General features: G+C 64.0%; 2 protein-coding genes across 3 annotated transcripts in view; both read right to left on the bottom strand.

The window, feature by feature from the left end:
- Window positions 1-2,839, bottom strand: part of ASS1 (argininosuccinate synthase 1) — a 29,254-nt gene extending 26,415 nt beyond the window's left edge. The window contains exons 1-2 of one of the 2 annotated variants that reach the window (XM_030000894.2): window positions 2,747-2,839; window positions 450-514 (exon numbers count right to left, since the gene is read on the bottom strand). The gene's annotated coding sequence lies outside the window, so the exon portion shown is untranslated. The remainder of the gene's footprint in view (window positions 1-449; window positions 515-2,746) is intronic. The other variant, XM_030000895.2, reaches the window with a different exon arrangement.
- A 1,045-nt stretch (window positions 2,840-3,884) lies between these two features.
- The window catches only part of HMCN2 (hemicentin 2), a 38,652-nt gene continuing 17,365 nt past the window's right edge, over window positions 3,885-25,171 (bottom strand). Inside the window, 52 exon segments of the mRNA XM_030000419.1 lie at window positions 3,885-4,776; window positions 4,899-5,025; window positions 5,337-5,456; window positions 5,700-6,005; window positions 6,125-6,253; window positions 6,355-6,417; window positions 6,550-6,787; window positions 6,895-7,016; window positions 7,179-7,316; window positions 7,518-7,667; window positions 8,448-8,717; window positions 8,859-8,940; window positions 9,028-9,218; window positions 9,290-9,424; window positions 9,614-9,827; window positions 10,175-10,365; window positions 10,490-10,624; window positions 10,935-11,069; window positions 11,168-11,275; window positions 11,364-11,528; window positions 11,771-11,892; window positions 12,010-12,166; window positions 12,294-12,421; window positions 12,680-12,827; window positions 13,045-13,186; window positions 13,314-13,355; window positions 13,357-13,451; window positions 13,736-13,817; window positions 13,895-14,085; window positions 14,171-14,443; window positions 14,762-14,859; window positions 15,046-15,229; window positions 15,314-15,438; window positions 15,819-15,978; window positions 16,080-16,223; window positions 16,729-16,860; window positions 16,974-17,087; window positions 17,494-17,655; window positions 17,918-18,014; window positions 18,212-18,399; window positions 18,467-18,580; window positions 18,829-19,047; window positions 19,277-19,427; window positions 19,603-19,745; window positions 21,045-21,158; window positions 21,566-21,739; window positions 22,182-22,373; window positions 22,886-22,972; window positions 23,167-23,280; window positions 23,448-23,615; window positions 24,227-24,508; window positions 24,868-25,029. Coding sequence (XP_029856279.1) covers window positions 4,434-4,776; window positions 4,899-5,025; window positions 5,337-5,456; window positions 5,700-6,005; window positions 6,125-6,253; window positions 6,355-6,417; window positions 6,550-6,787; window positions 6,895-7,016; window positions 7,179-7,316; window positions 7,518-7,667; window positions 8,448-8,717; window positions 8,859-8,940; window positions 9,028-9,218; window positions 9,290-9,424; window positions 9,614-9,827; window positions 10,175-10,365; window positions 10,490-10,624; window positions 10,935-11,069; window positions 11,168-11,275; window positions 11,364-11,528; window positions 11,771-11,892; window positions 12,010-12,166; window positions 12,294-12,421; window positions 12,680-12,827; window positions 13,045-13,186; window positions 13,314-13,355; window positions 13,357-13,451; window positions 13,736-13,817; window positions 13,895-14,085; window positions 14,171-14,443; window positions 14,762-14,859; window positions 15,046-15,229; window positions 15,314-15,438; window positions 15,819-15,978; window positions 16,080-16,223; window positions 16,729-16,860; window positions 16,974-17,087; window positions 17,494-17,655; window positions 17,918-18,014; window positions 18,212-18,399; window positions 18,467-18,580; window positions 18,829-19,047; window positions 19,277-19,427; window positions 19,603-19,745; window positions 21,045-21,158; window positions 21,566-21,739; window positions 22,182-22,373; window positions 22,886-22,972; window positions 23,167-23,280; window positions 23,448-23,615; window positions 24,227-24,508; window positions 24,868-25,029 — 8,066 coding nt within the window. The 3' untranslated portion in view covers window positions 3,885-4,433.

Genomic DNA, 25,171 nt, shown 5'->3' with positions numbered 1-25,171 from the left:
GCCGGTACCGGGACAAGCTCTCCGCTTAAAACACAGGCTCCCAATGCTGCTCTCATTCATGGGCAGCGAGAGATGCTGCCATCAGGTGCTGGGTGCTCCCGTGGGACCAGGGCCGTGGGCAGCACACAAAGCCGGGCCGTGCTTAGCCCAGGTCTGGCTGATCCCCCTCTTCTGCCGGGAGCTCCAGGCTGGGAACAGCGAGCTTGTCTGGGAACAGGGGACTTGCCACCACATCAGGAGGGATCAATTGGACCAAGAGCCCTCCCAGGGCTGCAAGGAGCAAAGGGGAGGGCTGGGGGGGCCGCAGGAAAAGCCGTGGCACCATGGCCACGTCAGGGCTGCGGCTCCCAGCCACGGAGGGCACCCTGCCCGCCTGCCGGCCGGTGCACCCTGCGGCAGCCAAGTGATGGAGGAGACCGGGGCAGCCATCAGAGCCGCTTCGCTCTTACCTTTGCTCCACGCAGCTCTCGCTCTGGCAACCCTGGCGCAGCCTGCTCCGCTTTCTGCCAGCACCCTGCAATGCCGAGGGTCCGGGACTCAGACACAGGCACCCACCCGGCTGTGGCGGAGACGCAGCCCGATGCCTTGCCCGGGCACGACCCGGCTCGTCGCGGCCCTACGCCAGGGCCGGTGCGGAGGAGCTGCGGCGGCAGACAGGCACGGCCACCCACCGGCTGTGCCCCAAGCGCCCGCCAGCACCGCTGGGTGTGCGATCACTGCAGGGCTGGGGTGCTCGGCAGCATCCCCCAGAGCCCAGCCCAACCCCAAGTCTAATTAATGCTTATTGGGCATTTGTCCTAATTATGCTGCCCCGTGTTTCCAGCCGGCACGAAACGCCTATGTGGGGATTCGGTGCCTCTCCCCCTTCGGCCAAGGTTATCGAGGTCTTCTGCCAGCGACAGGAGACGGTGAAGGACGCGGCATCCCGGAGCTCAGGGGGAGGGATGGGGGTCCCGCTGCGGGAAGGGTCTCGGGGTGTCCCGGCAGTCCCCGAGCGGGGCTGTGAATCCCAGGGCCTCACGAAGAGGCGATGCCAGCTGACCCTTGGCCGGGGAAGGCGGACAGCAGAGCCGGCCAAATCCTGTCCTGAGCAACTTTCACGCTGCTGCTGCCAAGTCAGCGCAATCCCGCTCCTGTTTTTGCCGGGGGGGGAAGGTGCTGTGCCGAGCTCCTCCAGGCTGGCCCACCCAGCACCTTCCACGGCGGGATGCGGTTACGCCGGGGTGTGCCTCGGCACCCCGGTCCCGCCAGCGCGGTGTGGGGCCGGTGACCCACGGGGCATGGCTTGGAGCCGGCCCAGGTGCAGGATCTGGCCTGCCGCTGCCGGTTTCTCACTGAAGAGCAAAGGGGTCTGGCAGCCCCGTAACCACGATTCGGTTCCCTGAGCCTGCCTGCACCCGTCAGGCTGCCTGCGCGGGCGGTGCGGGCAGCACCCAGCGCCCAGGCTTGTGCAACCAGTGTTTCCCTACCCTCAGGGCCCCACGGGTGCGCTGAGCTGGGCCCCCGCCCGGGGAGGCTCAGCCGTTCCCTTCCTTACCCGGGCATTTACAGGAAGGCAGTCGCAGTTCCCGAAAAGACCCAGCCCAAGCATGACGCTGCACCTGCGGCTCCTTGCTGGGCGAATTCCCTCCTTTACACCCAAAACCCATCCCCGCTGCGGCCGCCAGCATCGCTGTCGCGGCTGCCAGCCTGACTAAGCACCTCTGAGACCGGGCGCGCTCGCTTCACGAGTGGCACAGAGGCAGGTTAGAGGAAACGTCTCCAACTTTTGCCTGCTCAGACACGTTACGCTGCCCACGCGATGCCCAAGGGACCTGGGCCACCACCTTGCCCTGAGGTTCCATCCTGCACCCCGGGAACGGTGCGGAGCCACCGGCATTTCCAGCTCCGGAAACGGGGCTCGTGCCAAGCCTGCCTGCCCAGGAAGGGAGAGCCCCGAAGTTTTGGCGTGAGGTGGTAATAAATCAGAGCAAATAAAGCTCAGCGAAGGGGAATGTGGCGAGACTTTCTCAGCCCTGATTATTATTCTGTAGCAATTTCCGTGAATTGGGGCAGGGTTTTTACCAGAGCAACTCCGGCTGCTCTGCTCCGCAGGAACATTGTGCTTTTGTTTTTAAAACCAAGGAAAAAAAAGGGGGGGGGGGGGGGAGAATAAAAAGCTTGAAACTTTGGTAAGGAGGGGAACCACGGTCGCCAGCCAGGCTGGAAGAACAACGTCTGCTCCGGCGAGTGCTGCCTGCGGGTCGGGATGGGGCAGGCAGCACGGACAGGTTCCCCAGGGGTTCCTGCAGCAGAGGCATGTGGGGAATGGGCTTACTGGTGCTGGGGTTTGCCTCAGCACTGCTTCTCCATCCCGTGGGGGTCCCATCCTGCCTCTCAGCAAGCCCAGAGCAGAGCAGGGAGGGCACGGGGTGGTGCTGGCCGAGGTCCCAGCTCCCCTCCCTGGGGGTGCCCAAGGGGACGCCTCAGGGAGATGGGACTCAGTTAGAACCCCCCACCCCAAAACCGAGCTAGAAAGGGCTTGACTACAGCCTGCACCTCCCAGCGCTGGGAAGGGACCGGGACCCCACCGCCCCGCTCCTGCAGGGACCAGCAAGCCCTTCTCCAGCACCCAGGGGTGAGGGACACCCACGGGTGGGTGGAAAGGGGACAGCCAGGGACAGAGGGGACAAGTCCTCGAAGGCAAAGGCCACCCTTTCCCCTCCCCCCCCCCCCCCCCCCCCCCCAATGCCATGTCCACACTCACCCACTCCCTGGCTGCCCTCAGCGCTGCGGTCCGGTGCCTGGAGCATCCTCCTCCTCCTCCTCCTCCTCCCTTATAGCCGGGGCGTGGGCAGGCGGAGCTGCCGCAGGACTGTCCCCTCCGTGGGCACCGTCCCCCGGGCGAGGTCCTGCCCTCACCCTGCCCGCAGGGCTCACGGGCAGAAAACGGGGGGGGGGGGGGGGGAGCAGCTCGCACCCCAAGCAGGGATGGAGAGTGTGCCCGGCCAGAGCCCGCTGCACCGCTGCGCTAGGTGCCGTCACCCACCCGTGTCCCCCCACTCCTGTCCTCCTCGTCGGTCTCCACGGAGCACCAAGGGGTGCCCCCACACCCGGGGGGGGGGGGGGGAATCCCACAGAGCCACCTGCCCTGAGGGGTGGGAAAATGGGGAGGGGGGCAGCGGGGAGCCGGTGCCTGGCTGCTTTGTGATTACCCCGCTTTGCTGCCCGGCCCAGCGTGACAGGGGAAGGTTGAATTTATTTGAAACCCCAGGAGATGGCAAAGCTGGAAGTTGGGAGCTGCCGCCCCCCCCCGGGGAGCCCGGGTGGGCAGGAGGGGATGGGGGAAAACCACCTTTTCTCTTCGCATGTGCCCAGGGGACACCAGAGCAGCCACAGACCTGGCCTTGGGGGACGGGAAACCCCTAATCCAAAGGACAGAGCCTTTTGGGGGTGTCTCAGTGCTCCTACATCTTTGCAGTAAAGAGCAAGCTCCGGTGATGGGCTCCAACCGCGGCACCCTCACCTGGGTGCGCAGCCACAACCAGAGCCGACAGCCCAAACCTGGGGACGCGCGGGCTCAGGTCCTCGGGGCCAGCACCCCCGGCCCCTCCAGCCAGCGCTGTGGAATAGGACTGAAATGGCTTTTTGGGAAAAGCCTCCACCTACACCATATGCAGAGAGGCCGCATCCTGTTCTTGCTGACCGAGGGACCTGACGCTGGGGCAGGATTGGACCTTCAGGTGCCGAACATTGGCCCTCCGGCGTTGCCACATCCAGACAATCTCCCTTCTATGGTCCAAGGCCATGCAGAGAGATGCCTAAAGCTCTGGGAAGTCAGGGCTGCTGCTGGGGCAGCCCCCTCCCGCACACTGAAGGAAGCGGCTTTCTTCAGGCACGGCTGATATTTAGCCACAAAACACCTTTATTTGGAACAAGACCATAAATAAATAAGTATGCACAGAAACCGAGTGGATTAAAAAAAAAAAAAAAAATTGAACACAAGGCTATTTCAATTTAATATGTGATAAATGCCAGGGTGCCCCGCGCCCTCCCCAGCCTGGGGGATCACACCCTGCACCCCGGTGGGGCCCTCACTGGCTGCTGTCCCGCTGCTCATCCCCCCGCACCTAACCCGGGGGCTAATTGCGGCCAAGGCCATCAAGAGCTGTGTTTGCTCCAGGGCTGCCGGTGCGAATTGCGGGGTTGCAACAAAACCTGATTGCGAGAGGCTGGCGGGACATCTCGTGATGCCCAGGACCTTGCTGAGTCAGGGTCTGGCCCCGGGTGAAGGCAATGCAGGCAGGGGCTGCTGGGGGGGGGGGGAAGGGGGGTCCGGGGGGGGAGAGGAATGGTGCAAGCTCAGCTCTCCCTGAGCCACGTTCCCCCACTGGTGCGGCGGTGAGGGACAGGAGGAGATATGACCCCACGTCCCCTCCTGTCCCTTGGCTGTGTCAGTAGGGGTAAGGCGAGATGGAGATGAGAAGGAGGAAGATGCTGGGAGCCCGCTGCCCACCCGGGGCCAGCGCCTGCACCTTGAGGCGGTGGGTGCCGGGGTCCCGCAGCGGGCGCAGGGTGGAGATGATGCCGCGGCCCCGCTCGGTGCGGAGGACGAAGGGGCTGCCAGGCTCCGGCTCCAGCAGCGTGAAGACGGGGCGGTGGCGGAGGGCAGCGCCCGGGGCGAGGTGTACCACGTCGCGGCCGGCAGCGATGCCGAGGGGCAGGGTGAGCAGCTGGTACCGCAGAGTGGGGGGGCCAGCCGAGCCACAGTCTGGGGTGCAGCGACCGACACACACCCTGCACGAGAGCAGGCGGGGGATGCGGGATGCGACAGAGTGTCAGGAGCGGCCGGGACACCTCGGTCCACGGTCCCATGAGGAGTGCGAGGTGGGCACCCCCGGCCCCGCAGCGTGACTCACCCGGGGCTGGAGCCCCTCCGGTACCCGGCCGGGCATGGCGCATCCACGCAGCGGGCGCCTCCACGGGTGTTGAAGCACATCTGGTTCGAGCCACACTGGATTGTGCCCTCCGTGCACTCGTCCATGTCTGCAGGAAGAGAGGGGAACGGGTCTGAGGGTGCCGGGGTGCCCGTGCGCCCCAGGTTGCGATGGGGATTCAAACCCCAGCTCCCACATCTTCCCAGCCCCTGCCTGGGGCCTCAAGATACTGGGGCAGCGAGACAAAAGCAACCAAGCTTGGCAGTGAGCTGAGCCTGGGAACAACCCTCCTCCAGAACAAGAAAGACTTGCAGCCCCAAAGGGATGACATCCAGGGCACCGTGGGGACTGGGTTCACACCCCAAGGAACGCAAGCATCCCGCCAGGGCAGGGGCATCCCCCCGGCACCCCCACACTGACCGTGGCAGCTCTTCCCGTTGGGCAGAAGCCGGTAGCCAGGGGGGCAGATGCAGCGGTAGCTGCCCAGGCTGTTCCTGCATTTGTGCTGGCACTGGTTTGGCATCTGGCACTCGTCAAGGTCTGCAGGGTGAGAGGGGTGAAGGCAAGTGGGGAAGCGTTGGTGCCCTCCGGTGCCTGCTGCCCCGGGGCAGCCTGGCTCTCGCCTCCCCTTCCCAGCACAGCCAAGCCCAGGGAGACCCCGACCCCGCAAACGGGGTTACAAACAAAATGGGGGGACAGGGCAGCAACGGGCACAGGAGCTGCCTTTTAGGCACAAAGCAGCCTCCAAACTCCCTGCAAAGCCCTTCCCCGACGCACGCTCACCGGTGCAGGTGCCATTCCTCTTGACAAAGCCCGTGGGGCAGGGGGGGTCCTGGGCACCCAGCCCCGCAGCCTTCGCCACGCGGCGGAGGGCGAGCTGAGTGTAGAAGGATCGTCCCTGCAGGTGGGGACGCAAGGGGGGGTCCCGGGGTGTGCTGCTCATTGTGGCCCCTTCATCCGCCCCTGCTGTGCCACAGTCTCCACCCGGCAGCAGGGTCCTGCCGGGGGGGCACAGGCACTCGTAGGAGCCCCGCAGGTTGCGGCACCCAAAGGCACACGGTGGAGGAACCTGCAGGCACTCATTTACATCTGGTGGAGGAAAGAGATGGGGACTTGCAGCTGGACGGGGAAACTGAGGCTGGAGCAGGGCAGGGGAGCGACCGTGGCCCTGTCCCCAAGGATGTGTCCCCTGAGACCCCAGCTCGTACCCAAGCATGGCCAGCCAGCACCCAGTGAGTGGTAGCCAGGAGGGCAGGCACAGCGGTAGGTCCCTGCAGCGTTCTGGCAGAGCTGGTTGTAGCGGCAGGCGTGGGACCCCTCGGCACATTCGTCGATATCTGGGGAGCAGAGAGGGGACGGGGTTGGGGGGACGGGGAGGCGGCACCACGCAGCAGGTGCCCCTCGCCATCCTCATGCCCCCCTCGGGAAGGGTCCGTACCAACGCAGTACTGCTGCCCGGGGCCCAGGATGAATCCCAGTGGGCACTGGTCACCATCGGCCCCTGGGAATCAAGCAGAGATGATGAGAAGGGACACGTCGCTGCAGGGACGTGGCCTTTGCACTCTTAAAGCCACCCAGGACCGACAAGGGATCCCGGCGTCTCCGTCCCCGTCCCTTGAAATCCCCTTGTTACCCGCATCAAGCGAGGCACGGAGCTGGAAGCTGAGCTCCTCCGAGGCCGGGTTGTAGGAGGCTTTGATGGCACTGGCCCGCACGTGCTGCACCCACGGGGACTGCGGGCCCGCGGGGGGGTCGTACACGATGCTGTGATTGCAGCGGGCACGGATGATGCGCCCGTCCCGCAGGAAGCTCTGCACCGAGCTCCCCGAAAGCCGCCCAGCGCCCGTCTGCACGTAGCGCTCGCTGAAGTCCTGGGGAGAGGCAGGGAGGGGGGGTCAGGCCACAGACACCCCCCCCCCAACCCAAGCTCCCAGCACGGGAGTCGCGGTCCCACGGGGAGGACGGGGAAAAGCGGCACCTGCAGCAGCACTGCGGCCTCGCCGATGCTCTCTGGCACGGAGCCACTGATCACGCTGTCCAGCAGCAGAGCACCAGCGGCATCCGTGCCCCGGGCGAGGTGGGTGACCCGCAGGAGCTCCCCTGCCGGGGGGGGGGGGGGGGGCAAAATGGTGAGCAGAAGCCCATGGCACCCCCAAATGCAGCTTCATCTCCGGCTGTGAAGCTCAGGCGTATGGGGGAGATGGAAGCTGAGCCAGGCAGAACCAGGATCCGCAGCCCCCAACACACCCTGGCATCCCTCACCTGTGGCAAACTCCAGCTGCGACTCGTGCTGGAAGGTGCCCCGGGTGAGCAGGAACCCACGCCGGGCCCCCCCGCCGGCGTGCGCCAAGGACCAGTAAATGGGTGCAATGATGGTGACCAGTACCTGCATCAGCGGCCCTGGGGGTGAGGGAGAAAAGATGCCACCGCAGAGCCAGCACGCTCCTAAGGGGGCACCCAGCCCTCTCCAACCACCCCGGCCCCCCTCGCCCATGGGGCACAACACAGACGTGGCGTGCAGAATTCGGGGGAAAATCTTTCCCCCCGGCTTTTCACCTGATACAGGTCAAAATCCTCCCTGGGGTGAGGGTGACTACCTACCGACGGCGGGTGGGATGCTGCCGATGCTGCTCTGAACGGTGACGGTGCCGGAGTGCGGGTCATCCAGCACGCTGGCATCAAGGGAGGTGACACCAAGCTCGTGGGCGTTGATGACTCCACCAAGGCTGCCCCGCACCCGGCGCGGCTCCCCTGGGGCGAAAAGGACAGGGGCAGTGGCGCTGGGGCTGCTATCCCATCGGAAAGTGGCGTGCTTCCCTGTCTCCCCTCTCAATAAGTTGCGTGTCGAGAAAAATCTGATTTTCTGGACGTGAAGGCAGCCAGAACAAGGCAGGCAGCATCCCTACCTGGCTGCAAGCACAGCCCCCAAAGACCCCGTGGGTCCGGGCAGCACGTCGACAGGGGATGCTGGAGCGTGGCCCCGTGCCTTGCGCACATCGACATGCACCAACACTCCCCGAACCCTGCTCTGTATCGAGCCCCGTCATCCCGGCCACAGCCCCAAGCCTGTGTTTGCTTCTCCTCCGGTGCGTCTGGCAGCAAAATGCCAGCAGCCGCGCAGGGGGCACGCAGGGCGCCCGGCGCTTCCTCCGCATTGCTGGCCGGCCTGGCCCTCTGCTTCCTGAGGGGCATCGGGAGAGAGCGTGCCTGTGCATTTAGCAGAGCCCCTGGGAAATGGGAATTTAATCACGGGCAGCAAATGCAGGAAGGCTGAGGAGAGGCGAGCGGGGGCGCAGGCTGGCACAAGGCGGCTGCTCGGGTAAGGGTTTGTCTGGGCTCAGACCTTCAGATGAGCAGCCGAAGAGAGAGCAAACTAAAGTATGAATCAAGTGGTTTCGAGCAAGCGAGGAGAGGCAATATCCCTCCAAACCACTGTGTAGGAGACCTTACCCCAGAGTCTAGCGGTGCTGTGGGCAGCCCCGGCCCCCCAAGCCGGCCAGAAGCCCCCCAAGCCCCGGGGCGGACACCCACCTTGGACAGCCAGGGAGGCATGGGCGACGGCGGACCCCAGGACGTTGCGAGCGAGGCAGGAGTAGCTGCCGGCATCGCGGCGGCTGACGGCGGGCAGGAGCAGCGTGGCGTTGGGCAGGACGCGGGCGCGGGGACCCTCGGGCAGCGGTTTTCCATCCCGCCGCCACTCCACGGAGGGGGTGGGCTCCCCCGACACGGCACAGTGCAGCAGCACCCGCTGCCCGGCGCGCACCACCGCCGCTCGTGGTGTCACCGCCACCACCGGGGCACCTGGGCAGGGACAGGGATGCAGGCAGTGCCGCGGCATCACTGGGGCCGTTCCCCAGGGGTCGGGGGTGGTCCGGGGGGGGGTGAGGGGTGACCTGATTTACAGTCGCTCAAAAGGAGGGTGCAAAGAGGGGTAGCACTCACTCTGCAGGGCCAAGGTGACAACCTTCGCCGCCATGCCCACACCGTTCTCTGCCACACACCGGTAGCGCCCCGTGTCGGTGCTCTAGCAGTACCGATAGCGTTAGCACAGCGCTTGGCTTTGCCACGAAAGCTCCCCAAAACGTACCGGCAGCCCCCAGGCCCCACTCACCCCCGTGGCACGGATGGCCAGGGAGCCGTTCTGCAGCTGGCGCAGGCGCCCGCTGGCTACCACCGGCACCCCGTCCTTGCTCCAGCGGACGAGGGGCACGGGGTGGCCCCGGGCGTCGCAGTCAAGGAGGGTATCACCCCCGGGGTGCTCCACCTGGTAGGTGCTGGGGTCCCCCTGGATGATGGGTGCCTCTGGGAAAGGGAGAAGAATGGTAGAGGAGGGGGGGCTGGCCAGGCACCCCGTTTTCCCTGCCGGCACCTACCTCTGATGGAGACGAAGGCGGTGGCCCTGATGGCACCGGCGCTGTTCTCGGCGTGGCAGACATAGGTCCCGCTGTCGGCGCGGGTGACTGCCTCCCGCCGCAGGGTGCTCCAGCCGCTCTGCCCCGACACACCGTCTGCGGGGTGCGAACCCCCCAAAAAAGCATGCTTGGGGACAAGCTGGTTATAACCCCGCACAACCAGACATGCTGGCACCCCGGGGACCCCGAAAAGTGGAACAAGGACTGGGATGGCACCAGGATCACGTCCTCCCCCCGGGCTCAGCATCCTCTGCCCCCTGCCCAGGCGCAGAACTGCCCACGTACCAGTGATGCGGTGCCCGTTGGCCGTCCAGAAGACGCGGGGCTGGGGGCTGCCCGCGGCGGCACACACCAGCTCCAGCCTCTCGCCCCGGCTCAGGGTGACGTCTCCGGGCAGGCGGGTGAAGGTGGGCAGGGTGTGGATGGAGAGGGAGAGCTGGCGGACAGCCCTCCCAGCCGAGTTCACCGCAGTGCAGGAATAGCTCCCGGCATCCCCTTCCTGCAGGGGGAAAGGGGAGGATGAGAGGGGGACAGCTTGGAGCTGGGGTCCAGCTGCAGCGCTGGCTCACTGGGCTATGGCTCTGCTGGCTGTTGCGCACCCAAAAAGCCACGGCTTGGCCACTGCCACTTTTTCCAGCCCACGTTAGCAAACCCACACTGCCCCGACCCGCCAGCCTGTTGCAAACTACTGCACGGGGCTCTCCCTCTGCCAAATATTTTTAAAAGCAGCCAGGGACGTGGCAGGGCGCAGAACAACCTGGCCTTTCTTTTCTGCAGCAAAAGACACTTGTTTCTCAGCTCTCCGACCTTACAGCTAGCTTGGCTGCAGGAGGGGACGGTGCTCACCTGGACGTCCCGGAGCAGCAGCTCCCCGGAGGGCAGGACGGTGGCCTTCCCCCCGCCGCCCCGCACCGGGGCTCCCTCCCGGCTCCAGGACACACGAGGTTCGGGAATGCCGCGGGCGGCACAGGGCAGCGACACCTCCAGCCCCTCCAGGACAGCCAGCTCCGCCGGGCCGGCCACGATGACGGGGGGCACTGGATGGGGCAAGGAGAACAAGGACTTGCTCGCACCTTGACGGGCGCGTTTCACTGCGAGGTGCCAGGGAAGGAGCCGAGCGGAGGAGAGGGCGAGGTGCCGGGGCCGCGGTTGCTGCCTTACCTTGCACGATCAGCCTGGTCCTCCCCGCAGCGGTGCCTGAGGGGTTGCGAGCCACGCACAGGTAGGTGCCCGCGTCCCCTGGGGAGGCCCGGAGGAGATGCAGCTGCCCGTCGGGGAGCACCTTCAGCCCGGGCCCTGCGGGGATGGGCAGGAATGAAGGGCAGGACGGGGCAGCGCAGCCGTGCTGGGGCGAGGACGGACGGTGCGCGGGGACTGCTTCCCCCTGCCAAAGTGCCTTTTTCTTGGGAGTCCCAAGGGAACGGCTCCGCCAGCCGCCGCGCTCACCTTGGATGGCAGCCGGGAGCCAGGAAGACCGGCGCACGGTGCCACCCAGCACCCTGCTGGGATGCCTACAACTGCTGGGCATCCCCAAATCTCCCCCCCGCCGCGCAAAGGCTGGCAGGCAGCGCGGGCTCTGCCCAGCCTCCGGCGGGCTCCCGCTCACCTCCGGCAACGCCGACACCGTCCTTCTGCCAGGTGACCTGCGGCCGGGGGACCCCGGTGACCTCGCAGGACAGCACCGCGCTGGTGTTGACCATCACCATCACCATGCCGGGCAAGGGCTTCAAGGCGGGGGGTTCTGCGAGCGGCAGGGAAGCGGTGTTGCCCACCTGGGGTCCCCCAAGGGCGCAAGTCCCCCGAGGCGCAGGGAGCGGGACCCCCGGGAGCCGTGCGTACCGTGCACCGCGAGCCGGAGGCGTTTTCGGGCCGTGCCAGCGGCGCTCCTTGCCGTGCAGGTGTAGCGGCCGGCGTGGGCGGGCAGCGCCTGCCTGATCTCCAGGGCCCCTGGGAAGACAGCGGGCAGCGGGGAGGCAACGGGAGGGCTGGCGGGGACCCGCCGCCCCGCTGGGGCTGCGCTGGCCCGTGCCCGTACCTGTGGGCAGGACGCGGTAGCCCCCTCCTCGGCTGCCCAGCTGAGCCCCCTCCTTGCTCCACGACACCGCGGGTGGGGGCACGCCGGAGGCGTAGCAGGTGAGGACCGCGGGGGACAGCCGGGCGACAACCACGTCCGTAAGGTCATCGGCAATGGTGGGGGGCACTAGAAAGGCGAGGGAGGGAGGTGAGCGGGGCCGCGCGGCAAATGCCGAAGAGGATTCTATCCCCACGCGCCCGGGCACAGGTATTTCTATTTCTTTTTCCCCTCTCGCCCGCCCCCGTGCCGAGTCCTCAAGAGGGGACCCAACCCCGCGGGGGGCTGGAGCACCCCCACATCACACCCAAGGTGGTGACAGACCCTGGGAAAGCCAGTCTCGGCAAGACTCACGGCCCGCAGGAGCTCACCGTGGACGGACACGAGGAAGACCTTGCGTGCCTCTCCGGCCGCGCTGGTGGCGATGCACTCGAACCGCCCCTCGTCCCGGGGACCAGGGCTGGTGATGAGCAGTGAGCCTGAGGACTGCAAGCTGTGTGGGCAGAGCATGCCTCGGGGTCAGCCCGCCCCACGGGGAGCAGCGAGAGAAGGCGAACCCCACGCTACGGCGGGACCCTTCGGTGGGCGAGGTGGCCGGTGCTGCAGGTACCTGTAGGCGCCGGGTGGGAGATGCGGGTTCAGGGGGCGGCCATCCTTCTCCCACCTGATGTGGGGCTCCGGGGATCCCCAGGCATCACAGCCCAGCGTGGCCGGCTGCTGAGCCAGCAGGGTGAGGTTGAAGGGCCCGGGGGCGATGGAAGGAGGGACTGCGGAAGGGCATGGCGGTGATAAGCAGAGGACAGCAGCACATCGTTGCACCGATGAGAGCAGCCCAGCAGCAGGAGGTTGCAGAGGGGTGAGCCCAGGAGGGATCCGGCTGGCTCTTCTGCTTACCCAGCACACGGAGGTCCAGACCTTGCCAGTCGGAGCCGGCAGGGCTGGATGCCATGCAGAGGTAATAGCCTGAATCCTGGACCTGAACGGGGTCGATTTGCAGGGAGCCGCCTGGCAGGAGCTGCAGCCTGGGGAGGGAGAGCAAGGGAGCCCCGTGGGGGCTCTGCACGGCCGGGCTGCAACGCACAGGGACAGGGGGCAGGGAAGGTGGCAAATGCCATCGCAGCCACGCGTGGCGCGTGTCTGCTGAGCCGGTGTGGGGACAGACCGCAGCTCTTCGTGGAGGGACAGTGCTGTCTCCAGGCACGCCAAAACACCTATTGATGCGGAGGGTGGCGCGATCCGAGACCCGGGTCTTGGTGTCACCAACCCGCAGAGCCTCGTACCTGTTGGTCCCGTGAAGGGGCAGGAGCCGTCCGTCCTTCCGCCACGTCACCCGGGGCACGGGCCACCCCTGCGCCCGGCATGGCAGCACCGCCGAGCCGTTCAGCAGTGCCCTCGCCTCCTCGGGGCCCGGCTGGATCTCTGGGGCCACTGCGGCAGCACCCAACCAGCACCGCAGAAAGTCGGAGACAGGGCTCAGGGGATGGACGACATCAGCCCAGACCAGCACTGGAGGCTGGGTACCATCCAACCCCGCCTTCCCATTACCCTGACGGTAGGACACCCCATAATATTGCACATCCCTGAACTAACAGGGAAGGAGCTGGCACTCACCGCCAGCAAAGCCCCACGGCGGGGTGGCACTCACCGTGAACCTCCACCTGGACGCGCAGGCTGGTGTCCCCCAGCGCGTTGGTGGCCCTGCAGCTGTACTCCCCGCCGTCCGCCGGCCCCACGGCCTGGATCTGCAGGAACCGTCCCTCGGCCAGGACCTGCCTGCGGGCATCCTCCTAACAGCCCCGGGACCCCCCCGTCAGCAGCTTCCCCCGGCATCGCCCCCGCCGCGAGTCTAACGGGACCGGTGAAGGTGCATCCCAGCGCCTGTCCGTGCACCGTCCCAGGTCCCATCACACATACCCGCAGCGGGGACCCCTCCCGGTGCCACTCGATGTGGGGGGGGTGGCACGGCATCCTCAGGGCACTCCAGGATGAGCTGCCCCCCTGCCACGGCGGTGATGCTGGGGGTCTCTCCAACGCTCGCAATGCTGAGAGGTGCTGTGGGACACGTGCCAGGTGAGCCAGGGGGTGCCATGTGGGTTGGGCACCCCCATACCTGTCCCCATAAGTCACGCATAGACCCCCGCTCTGCAGGACCACCACGCGGTGCTCCAGACCCTTCTTTGGAGGCTTACAGCCCCTACCGCTCTTCCCCCTCCGCTCCCCAGCAATCCCAAGGAGGGGCGCAGGGGATGCTCCGGCTCTCTGGTCCCCCAGAGCTCTGACCACCCTGCAGCACCCCTGCTAGCACCCTCCTCGCTGCACCACTGGGGCCACGCTACCTTGGATGCTGACGTGGAAGCTCCTGCTGTCCTCCCCGGCAGGGCTAGCAGCCAGGCAGGTGTACAAGCCAGCGTCGGCCACCTACACAAAGCCAGGAGAGGGAAAAATTGAGGCGTGACAACAAGATGCAGGTGGGGAGAAGAAAGAGGAGCCCCTGCCTTAGTGCTCTCGATGTGGAAGGTGCTCTCGTTCCCGGATACAAGCCAGGGCCCTGCCAGCAGCCGTCCGTCCTTCTCCCAGGTGACAGTGGGCACAGGGACGCCCGTCACCACACACGCCAGCTCTAGCGGGGTGCCCACGGCGATGGACATCTCAGTGGGATGGGACGCAGCCTCAACACGGGGCGGCTCTGCAAGGCGCACGGTGAGGCGGGTGGGCTCATCCCCTCGTTGCTCCCCCAAAATTGCCTAAGCTGCCCTCCCCAAGACACGCACCCATCACCAGGAGGTGGAAGGCTTTGCTGGCCTCCCCAGCCTCATTCGCTGCCAGGCAGGAGTACACCCCCGCGTCGGCCAGCCCCACGGCTGCCAGGCTTAGCCGCGGGCTGCCGGGCACTTGGTTGCTCCGCCGCCCCAGGGGCTCGCCGTCCTTCAGCCAGGTCACTGTCGGTGCTGGGGACCCGGTGGCTTCGCAGCTGAAAGTGACATCGGAGCCCTCGGCCACCATCTGCTCCTCGCTGCTCTCGGGGCTCTCCAGGACAGGGGGCACTGGGGAGGGAGCGGTTCCACTTAGTGGGGCCGTGGGAGCAAAGTCGGGTCCCCAGGCACTGGGGAAGGGGTTTGGCAGTTCCCTGGGGTCTTGCAAGCACCCAGATGTGGCTCAGCCTCCCTGCAGGGTCCTCTGGGACTGCTTTCAGGCTGGTCCTGCCTCGCTTCATCCTCTCCGAGCCCACCCCGGTGGCCAAGGGATGGCTCAGGACCCACCGTCAGAAACGGGGCCGCAAAGAACAACACGTGCTCTCCCAGCAAAACTAGTGCCCAGGCGCCCCCCGCTCTCTTCTCCCCAAATCCCTGGCTGCCTCGTACCTTGTATCTGCAGGACGAAGTTGCGATCGGCCACTCCTGCCCGGCTGGAGGCGATGCAGGTGTAGAGCCCGGTGTCAGAAACCTGTGCCTGGGAGATCCTACCCCATGGAGTGGGGCACGGAGATAGGGAGCAGACATCAGCTCCAGGTCCCCCCCTTGCCCCGCCAAGTTCTCCACACTGGGATGTAGCCACCTCAGGGTGCAGCCACGGCCATCCCAGCCCACAAACCTGGGTACCAGCCCCAAAGCCTGCCACCCGGCATCACTCCAGGGTCGCTTCTTACCGAAGGACGTGCCCAGCCGAGAGCAGGGTGACGCGGGGGGACAGGCGCAGGGGCAGCCCATCCTTCAGCCAGCTCACGTGCAGGGGAGACGACCCCCGTGCCCGGCACTCCAGCGTCACCGCCGCGGACAGGATGCCACGGACCACCTCCGAGTCGTCGGCACCTCTCTCGATGGTGGGGGGGACTGGGCGAGGGGACAGAGGGGCTGACGGGGCTGTTGGGGACGGCTGACCCCGGCACTACCCCACAGGCCCCCGGCCCCGCTCACCCAGCACGTTCAACGTGTGCAGCCGTGCATCTTCGCCCACGCTATTTCGGGCCAGGCACGTGTACGCCCCTGAGTCGGCGGCTTGGAGCCCCTCGAGGAGCAGGGAGCTGCCATCCGGGGACATCCTGCGCGGGGAGGACGGGACAGTGACCTGCGTGTCCATCCCTAATGTGCCCGTGGAGCAGAGATGCTCTGTGCTTGGTTGCAAGCCAAGCTGCAGGTTTTGGGCCATGCTGCAAGGCCAGGGCAGCAGCTGGGACCCTGCCAGGGTGACAGTGACCATGCCAGGCTGCAGCACCATCCAGGACACCAGGGCTTTACCCAGGATGAAGTTCCTCAGCAAACAGCTCGGACGAGCACGTCCCAGCCCAAGCAGGGAGAGGGGGGAGAAGCAGCGGAGCTCAGCCTGCCTTACGCCGCTCTTTTGCGCATGGGGAAACTGAGGCACAGATAGGGCTGTGCCATGGCTAGCCTGTGGGGTGGTCCGTCCCCCCCCCAAACTCACCGGGCATGCGAAGGGGACTGCAGCCTCAGAGGCTGCCCGTCCTTCAGCCAGGAGATCTGGGGGGTGGGCTGCCCCTCCGCCCGGCACTCCAGTCTCACTCCTCTGCCCTCCAGCACGTTGTGCTCACTGGGGACCCCCGCGCTGGCGATCCGGGGTGCCACTGCGCCAAGAAGAGCGGGAGGCTGAGGAAGAGAAGGGGGAGGAAGGCTCCCCTCCGAGGGAGAGCCCGCGGGGACCCCTGCCACCTCGAGGAAGCCCTACCTCGCACCAGCACCACGAAGTCCTTGCGCATCTCGGTGCCCGCGCCCCGCGCCAGGCAAGTGTATCGGCCCTGGTGGAAGGGCTGGAGGGGGCTGAGCAGCAGCTGGCCCCCCCCGGACACCAGGCCCCACTCTGGGCTGCTCTCTGTGAGGAGACGGGGTGAAGGATGCTGCAGCACCGCTCCTCTGCCAAGCCCCCCCCAGGCATGTGGTCATGCACCCCCCCTTCCCACCCCCAGGACCCAGGTTTGGGGACATATTGTTAAAGCAGAGGTCAGGGCTCTGCAGAGCAGGGTGTTTGCACTGCGTGTTGCTGGAGCTTTTTAGGAGAAAAGAGCCACTGGTTTGGGGGTGAACCCCTGTCCCAGCAGGTACCCCAGGGGGCGGTATCCAGAGAGCTCACCCCCACATCCCTCTATCACATCCCATGCCCACGTCCCATTGCTTCAGCTTCAGAAGCGAATCTGAGGCCTCTTAAAAACACGCAGGGAAAATGCCAGCCCCTTCGCGCTCTGCCTCCTGCCCTGTGAGGCCCTGCGGGTCTCTTGCAGCAGGACGAGAAATGGGGAAACTGAGGCAGGACTGTTTCAGGCGGGGCAGCACCGAGGCTCGGCATGGCAGCCCGGCACGGCATCCCCCTGCGGACATACCCAGCGGGTTCCCATCCTTCAGCCAAGTGACGGCAGGCGCGGGCACGCCAGTGACTTGGCAGGTCAGGACGAGGGGGGTCCCCATGTCGGCGTCCAGCACCTCCTGCTCTGGGTCCTGGATGCCTGGGGGCTCTGCGGATGAGGAGCGGGGATGGGGTGAGCAGGAACATGCAGAATGGTGTTTGCCATCAGGTCATCGGTGCGCGCTCGGGGACAGAGCTCCTGGCCGAGGCCTCGCCGCTTACCGTGGACAGTGAGGATGAAGCGCTTCTCCTCCCGGCCGGCCACGTTCAGCGCCACGCACGTGTACGTGCCTGAGCTGGAAAGCTGCAGGCGAGGGAGCTGCAGCACCCGTGAGCCTAGAAGAAGCAGAGAGCAGGGAGTCAGGGCGGGCTGGAGCAGGACCAAATTTGGGCCACCGCACCGGCAAGCTGACCCATCACCCAGCAGCCGGCCAAGCTCCATGCAAGAGGCGTCTGGCCATCAAAGTCTCTCTTTGAGGTCCGAGGCCTCACTGTGCACAGCAGAAAAGGGTGCTGAGCTCCTGGGGAGCAGCAGCGCAGAGTTTGCAGGATGCAACCCTTAGTCCTCTCCAGAGGGAATCACTCGGCAGCAGGTTGTTAGCGTGTGGTGCGGCCAAAAGTCTGAGCTCAAGTCCCGCGTGCAGCATCCAGAAGGGCAGATTAGAGGAGTTAGAGCCTGCCGTCAAGAGCTGGTGGCTGTGCCGCGGGGGACAGGCTGTCATCCTTGCTCGTCCCGACGTACCTGGGGTGACAGTCACCTCCTCACCAAGCCGCAGGACGCGGCCATCCTTGTACCAGGCGATCTCTGCAGCAGGGTGGGATCGGACGTCGCATGCCAGTGAGACGCTGCCGTTGACGACGCCATCGATGCTTTCGGGGTTTGTGCCCGCAATCCAGGGAGCTTCTGCTCCAGCACACCCCAGAAGACAGTGCCAAAGGAGAACCGTCAACACGGAGGCTGAGGTCTCCCCAGGGGGAAACCCGCACCGAGCATCTCGCCTGCTCAGCGTGCCGGCACCTCGACCTCCTCGCACGGGGTGAGCGTGACAAGCACGAGGGGACGGAAGCAGCCGTGGGGTTCAGGAGCCACGGGAGACTCCAGCTGGCAGAGGAGGAGGAGCGGGGTAAATCAGCGACCTGGGGAAGGGTCACTGGGGATACCTTACCCTGCACGGTGAGGGCAAAGTGCTTCTCAGCTGACCCAGCAGGATTCTCGGCCACGCACGTGTAGCTGCCGGTATCACCCGCCTCCACCGCAGCCACCTGCAAAGGGGGAGCAGATCCCCGCTGAGGGCTGCCCTGAACTGGGGACATGCTGGGGCTCCCACGGGGACCTCAGCACCTGGCAAGACTAGGGCAGCCTCCTCTTTGGGGAGGGAAGAGTGCCCCGTCCCCTCCACCCGGTGTCTCCCATGTCCCCCCCCCCCCGGCACAGCCACCCTGCCCGAGGGCACACCGACCTGCAGGACTGTGCCACCCTCCAGGAGCTGGTGCCGTGGGCCACCCACAACGGGGACATCGTTCCAGAGCCAGGACACCGTGGGCGCTGGGTGCCCGCTGGCTTCGCAACTGAAGCGAACAGTATCATTGATGGTGGCCGTCATCTCCTCGGCCGGGTCCTCCGTGCCGCCGTGGATGGCCGGGGCAGCTGGAAGCAGGCGGTTATAGGGCTGCCACGTCCCTCCATCCTCTCCCCGTCCCGGCCCCGTACTCACTCAGCACCTCCAGCTCGTAGTGCAGGCGGTCCTGTCCTGCCGCGTTGGCCGCCTCGCAGGTGTACCTGCCCGCGTCCTCCTCCCGCACCGCGGGCAGCTGCAGCACCCGGCCCCCTGCGGCGCAAGGGCAGGATTGGAGCAGGGGATGGGGAGGGCTCCGCGGGGGGTCGGAGGGTCCCCTCCAACCTCGCTGTGCAGACCCCTATGCAGCCCCAGCGACCCTGCAGGTCCCATGCCTGCTGTTTGCGCTGGCAGAACAAGGGGACAGGATCCAACCTTCTCCATGCTAAGGATGCTCTCAACCCACAAAGCTGCTGCAGGAAACCCCCCCAAACTCCAGAGGGAGGGTCCACTCCCATTACCTAGCAGCATCAGCACCCCCGGGCCAGGGGAGAGGGGCTCCCCATCCTTGTACCAGGTGAGATGGGGAGGTGGGATGGCATTGGTGTCGCAGTAGAGTGCGGTGGGCTGGTTGAGGACAGCCTGCCGGTGCTCTGTCACCTCCCCATCCTGGTCTTCCTCCCGGTAAAAGATCTCGAGGGCTTCGTTGGGGCTTGTCTGCTGCTGGAAGAGGGGTGGCACTGCGGGGACAGGCTGTGGTCAGCCGTAGGGAACGGGGACTCACAGCCCTGTGTGCAACCGGAGCATCTGCCCAGGCCTGACCAGGGCCGAGGAGATGCTTATTTTCCAGCAGATACAAACTCTCCTCCTGCTCACCCTGCTCTGCTCCCACAACGGACCCCACCAAGGACCCCTCCTCTTGCCGAGACACCCGCTGCTCCGGGCACTGGCTGGCCGCCCAGGGCTCACCTTGGACATGCACGATGAAGTCCCTATCATCTTCGCCCACAGCATTGGTGGCCACGCAGGTGTAGTGCCCCGAATCCGAGACGCCGGCTGGTTTGATCTGAAGGACCTGCCCCTCGCTGAGGATCTGGAGGTGGCCAGCACTTGCCAGGAGCTGCACGGGGACCCCAGCCCCAAGGCACGAAAGAAACAGAAGAGCAGGAGGAGGATTACACACCCAGGAGTGGGATGGAGCCCAGGGAGCCTTATAAAGGGTGTCTTCCCACTCCATCTACCTGGGAAGGTCCCCAAACCCAGCAGCTTCTCCCTGGTTGCAGTTAGGACCTCACCTGCTTGTCCTTGTACCACTGGATGGTCGGCTCGGGCACAGCCCAAGTCTCGCACTCCAGCATCACTGTACTGTTGACCCTGGTTTTCACCTCTTTCACAGCAAATTCCCCCAAAAGGTCATCTCTGGCAATTGAAGGAGGAACTAGTAAGGAGAAACGACACAGCTGGGATAAGAGAAGAGCCCCCAATGTCCTTGCTCTACCCTAATCAGCAACAGGCAGCACCTTGGGGTACTGCTGACACCCCCAGATGAACCCTTGACAAGTGGGTATTCTGTATTGGGACCAGTGCTGTTTAATATCGTCATCAATGACATAGACAGTGGGACTGAGTGCACCCTCAGCAAGTTTGCAGATGACAACAAGCCGAGTGGTGCGGTTGACACATCTGCGGGACGGGATGCCATCCAGAGGGACCTGGACAAGCTCGAGAAGTGAGCCGGTGTGAACCTCATAGGGTTCAACAAGGCCAAGTGCAAGGTCCTGCACCTGGGTCGGGACAACCCCCAGTATCAATACGGGCTGGGGGACGAAGGGATTGAGAGCAGCCCCATGGAGAAGGACATGGGGGTACTGGTGGATGAAAAACTGGACATGAGCCGGCAATGTGCGCTCACAGCCCGCAGAGCCAACCGTATCCTGGGCTGCATCCAAAGCAGCGTGGCCAGCAGGTCGAGGGAGGGGATTCTGCCCCTCTACCCCACTCTGCCGAGACCCCACCTGCAGTACTGCGTCCAGATCTGGGGCCTCCAACAGAAGAAGGACATGGACCTGTCGGAGCAGGTCCAGAGGAGGGCCGCGAAGATGGTCAGAGGGGTGGAACACCTCTCCTGTGACAACAGGCTGAGAGAGTTGGGGTTGTTCAGCCTGGAGAAGAGAAGGCTCCAGGGAGACCTTGTTGCAGCCTTTGATTACTTAAAGGGGGCTTATAAGAAAGATGGGAACAGACTTTTTAGCAGGGCCTGTTGCAATGGGACAAGGGGCAATGGTTTTAAACCAAAAGAGTAAAAGAGGGTAGATTTAGACTTGACACAAGGAAGAAATTTTTTGCAATGAGGGTGGTGAAACACTGGCACAGGTTGCCCAAAGAGGTGGTAGATGCCCCAGCCCTGGGAACATTCAAGTTCAGGCTGGATGGGGCTCTGAGCAACCTGATCTAGTTGAAGATGTCCCTGCTCATTGAGGGGGGGTTTTGGACTAGGTGACCTTTAAAGGTCCCTTCCAACCCAAACCATTCTATGATTCTACAATCCCTTTGCCCTCCCCGGGGTAGACCAGAGGCTTTTTGGGGCCACGTGCTGATATGTGTCTGACTGAGCACCAGCTGCATGAGGTGCATCTCCCCAGGATGAAGGCATGGGAAGGGAAGGAAGGGGCACTGGCCCAGTTACAGTGGTGGGGGTCACTGCAGGAATTAGGAAGGACATGGAGAGCTCCCGCACCCAGGACCTTCACGGAGTAGTTCTTCACGGCCTCCCCGGCTTCGTTGGCTGCGATGCAGCTGTACGTGCCCGCGTCCTCTTCCTGGGCATTCAGGATCTGCAGCCCGTGGCCACCTGGGCAAAGGGGGTCTCCTGAGAGGGTCGCCGCACACAGCCACCGCTGTCTATCCCCATGCAGCACAAGAAGGTATCATAAGGGACCTGCTGATCACCTGCAAGCCTGACTTGAGGGGGCCTAATGCTCTTCTAGTGCCCAGTTTCCAGGCTTATAAAAACCAGTGCTGTCTCACCAATGGTGCTGAGGAGGCTGTAGCTATTATCAGATGATGCAGCACATGGAAAAGCAGCATCCACCTGATGGCCTGAGTCCCTCGGGTCCTGCAGGATGATGACTTCTCACCATCCCACTGCCCTGAACCACAACCAGACCAAGAAAAGACCCTGCTCCTGCTCTCACTCCCCCAGTCATGCAGCAAGGGGCCACCATGGTCATGCAGAGTCAATGGACACCAGCATAATACCAGGGAGCAGAAGGACATTTCTAGACGCTTTGAGGGGAACCTCGTCCTTGAGCCAGGTGATGTTGGGAGATGGGTATGCCAGAGCCTCGCAGACCAGGGAGATGGGGTTATTGATGATCACTGTGACTTCTTCTGCAGCAGCATCATGGGCATCTCCAGCAATGGTAGGACCGGCTGCAGAGATGTGTTTGTGTTTCAGATCAGCATTAGCACCCACTCGGGCTTCCCAATGCTTCATCCCCCCACCAGAGACCACGATCCGAGTTCTGGGAGTTGGGCTTGACCACCTGTGAAATGCACAGCACGTACAGCACAAGCCCAGCTTCAGACTCTGCCCTGTCTTGCTGCCCTCCAAAAACACAGGGGGGACAGAAGACACACTCCCCCTTCCCACAAGCCATCATCAGAGGTGGAACCTGCACTAGATGGACCCTTTGTGTTCCTCCAAGAGGTCTCACAAGGGCATTGGGGCAGGTTCAGGACCTCATGCCATGCTGCTGGCTGTAGGACTAAGGGATCCTCACCACCTACCTGGGGCAGGCAATTAAAAAGCCCTCTAAGTCCACGTCCCCTGCTCCCACCTGAGAGTCTGCCTCCATCCAAAGGCATCTCGTACCAAAAACATCTAGCAGGTAGTGCTTGGTTTGATTTGCCACAGAGCTGGAGGCCATGCAGGAGTAGCGGCCGGCATCAGACAGGGAGGCTTGGGGGATGTGGAGCATGGAGCCATCTGGGGAGATGGAGAAGTTGTCTCCACTAGGCAGAGGGTGGCCATCTTTCAGCCAGGTGATCTTAGGTTGAGGGTTGCCTGTGTAGGGTAGAAAGCAGGTTTTGGCCTTCACGCAAAGTTTTTCCGTGCATGAGCACAGCCTGACCAGGGTCATTCCGCCAGAGCTTTTCTGGGAAGCAGGGACATCAGCCCAAATCCAAAATTATCATGATCTGGATCAGGTTTTTAGAGGCTGCTGGACGAGCCAGCAAGAAGAAAGAGAACTGTCCTGAGTAGGAGATGATTAATTATTCCCATCACTAAAGGAGAAACCAGATTAGAGGAATTTTAGCTCCATTTGGGAAAGATTGGAGCTTACGTTGTGGAACAAGCTCCCCGCGTGGGCGCCCCCTCCCCAGCGCTTCCAGGACAGCCCAACCACAAAGCCAGGAACTATCCCAAAAAAGCTCTCCAGCCGATTTCAGCTATTCTCATGTCATTGACTGGAGCCGTCCATTTGCTCCACGCCCCAAAGGGACACTCAGGTCAGCTGCCCCCGAGTCCCATCTCCCACCTGCTCATGCCACCTCTGCTCCCTGCGTGATGCTCACCCACAGCCAGGCAAGACCAGGTGACAGGGTGACCCTCGGGTACTTTGACGGTCTCTTCTTCCCCCGCGTTCTCAATGTGGGGAGGAACTAGGAACACAAGCCACCGGGGACCTCAGCAGCTGGCCAGCTTCGCTGAGCCTCTGAGCTCACACGCTAAGGCACGAAGGACTCCAGCACTGCAGCTCCCACCGTGCCCAGTCTCAACTCGTGCCTGTTCCTGTAAGGGTAAAGCTCTGAAATCCCACCAGGAATCCTACAGCAAACGGAGGACCCCTCCTTACCTAGGACCTCCACGTAGAAATGCTTCCTGGCCTCCCCAGCTACGTTGCTGGCCAGGCAGGAATAGTGGCCACCATCCTGGGCTCGTGCACGGGTGAGCCTCAGCAGCCAGCCCCCTGGAAGCACGGAGCAGAGAGATTTCAGGGCCCTGATCCAGGCACCAGCCCATCCCAGCAGTGCTCCTGCAGGGCTGGAGCTCCACCACGTTTAAACCCATCGGTACTGGGGCAAAACGTGTTCCCGAAGTGCTCGTCTCTCACAGCATCCGTGCCTCATCCCTGACCTGAAAGCACATGCGTGTGCTTGCTGGGCGTGACAGGAGAACCGTTCCAGGACCAGGTGACTGTGGGCAGGGGAATGCCGGTGGCCTCACAGGTCAGCGTCAGGGATCCTTGCAGAGAGACGCTGATGTTGGTTGTCAGTCCTGATCCTTGAATGAACTCAGGAGGAACTGGGGACGCAGAAAAGGATGGACATGCATTTGCAAAGCAGCCGAGACATTAAAGGAGCAAGGCAAAGGGGGAAACCTGGGTAAACCCAGCTTGTTCCCACCCTCCTGCTTTGTACAGTTTGAGGACACAAGCCCAGAAGGACCATTAGCGTCATCTGAAGTTGTTGACTTCGAAAATGTTATGGGACAGGTGACGCACAGCAAGTATGTGCTGCTTACCTGCAGCCCCAGGCCCACGCTTACAGGTGTGACACCAAGCCGGCCACACGCCCTGAGCCACCTCAGGCCTTTTGCAGCTCAGGTGCTTGGTACCTTGACCCATGAGGTTTCCCCGACTCCTTGGGAGGTAGATGACCTTATAAAGTGTGAGATGGTCTGCTCTGATGACCCTGGAAAGAAACTCCTGCCTGATGGAGACAATTCTACAGCTATGCCTGCAGCATACCCCTTCTGACCCAAGACCTTCTACGTGCTGGGTTGCCCAAGATCTACTCCATGTCAGGTTGCTCTCTGTGCTTATGCTGCATCAAACGCGTGGCGGGATGTCACCGCCCTCCTGAGCCTGCCTGCATCCATGCACCCCAGCCACCAGCCCCGTCCCGCACCCTTACCATGCACCGCAACATCAAACTCCCTCTGCTCCTGCCCCACTGCGTTTGCCACCAGGCAAATGTAGCGTCCTGCGTGGGCCACCTCCGCCTTGGGGATGCGCAGCCGCTTCCCTTGCTCCGTAAGCAAGATCCCATCCCTGCCGGCCACGGGCTGCCCGTCCTTCACCCACGTCACCGTGGGCGGTGGCGTCCCCACGGCCTCACACTCCAAAACCGTCTCGCCAGCCTTGATGACAGAAACCTTCCTCAGGGCTTTGCTGCTGCCCTGGATCCTTGGCAGCGCTGTGGGCAGAGGGACACGGGGCGGAGGTGACGCTGTAGCAACTCCCTTGGCCGTATGTAAGCGGACATACAAACGCCATCGGTCTGGATGGCGGCAGCAGGAGGGCGAAGTCAACGCGAGTGGGTGCAACTAGTGCAATTGGGCTGCTAGAGTGAAAACCAGCTGCGACCAGCTTGGAGCCAAGAGGAAAGCTGGAGGGGCAAAGGTAGCCCAGCTAGCAGCACCCTTTCCAAAAATCCCAAAGCAGCAGGCAACGGCTGTGAGCTTTTGGGTCCAGCTGGACCTTGCATTGAGAGAGATCACGGCACATTCAGCCACCCCCACGGGCCCTCTGTACCTCTGGGGTCCCCCGGCTCACCGTGCACCTCCAGACGATGCTCCTTGCTGCTGCTGCCGGCGGCATTCCTGCACTTGCAGGTGTACGTCCCCGTGTCCACCAGCCGTACCTTCTCGATGTACAGCATGCTCCCTCCCGTGGACACCAGCTTTGGGCTCCCGGGCTGGGTGGAGAGGGGCTCACCTGCCCGGGGAAGGAGACAACAGCATCCTCTCAGGTTCCCAGCAAGACCAGTTCCCACCCAGAAGCTGGACACTGCTCAACATAAAGCACTCCTTGCTCCAAGGAGACCAACACCTGTCCGGTGGCTCAACACATGTGTGGG

Source organism: Aquila chrysaetos, chromosome 24 (assembly GCF_900496995.4).
Source record: "Aquila chrysaetos chrysaetos chromosome 24, bAquChr1.4, whole genome shotgun sequence".
Classification (NCBI taxonomy): Eukaryota; Metazoa; Chordata; class Aves; order Accipitriformes; family Accipitridae; genus Aquila; species Aquila chrysaetos.
The sequence above is the reverse complement of the archived record's forward strand: the minus strand, read 5'-3'. Positions and strand labels throughout refer to the sequence as shown.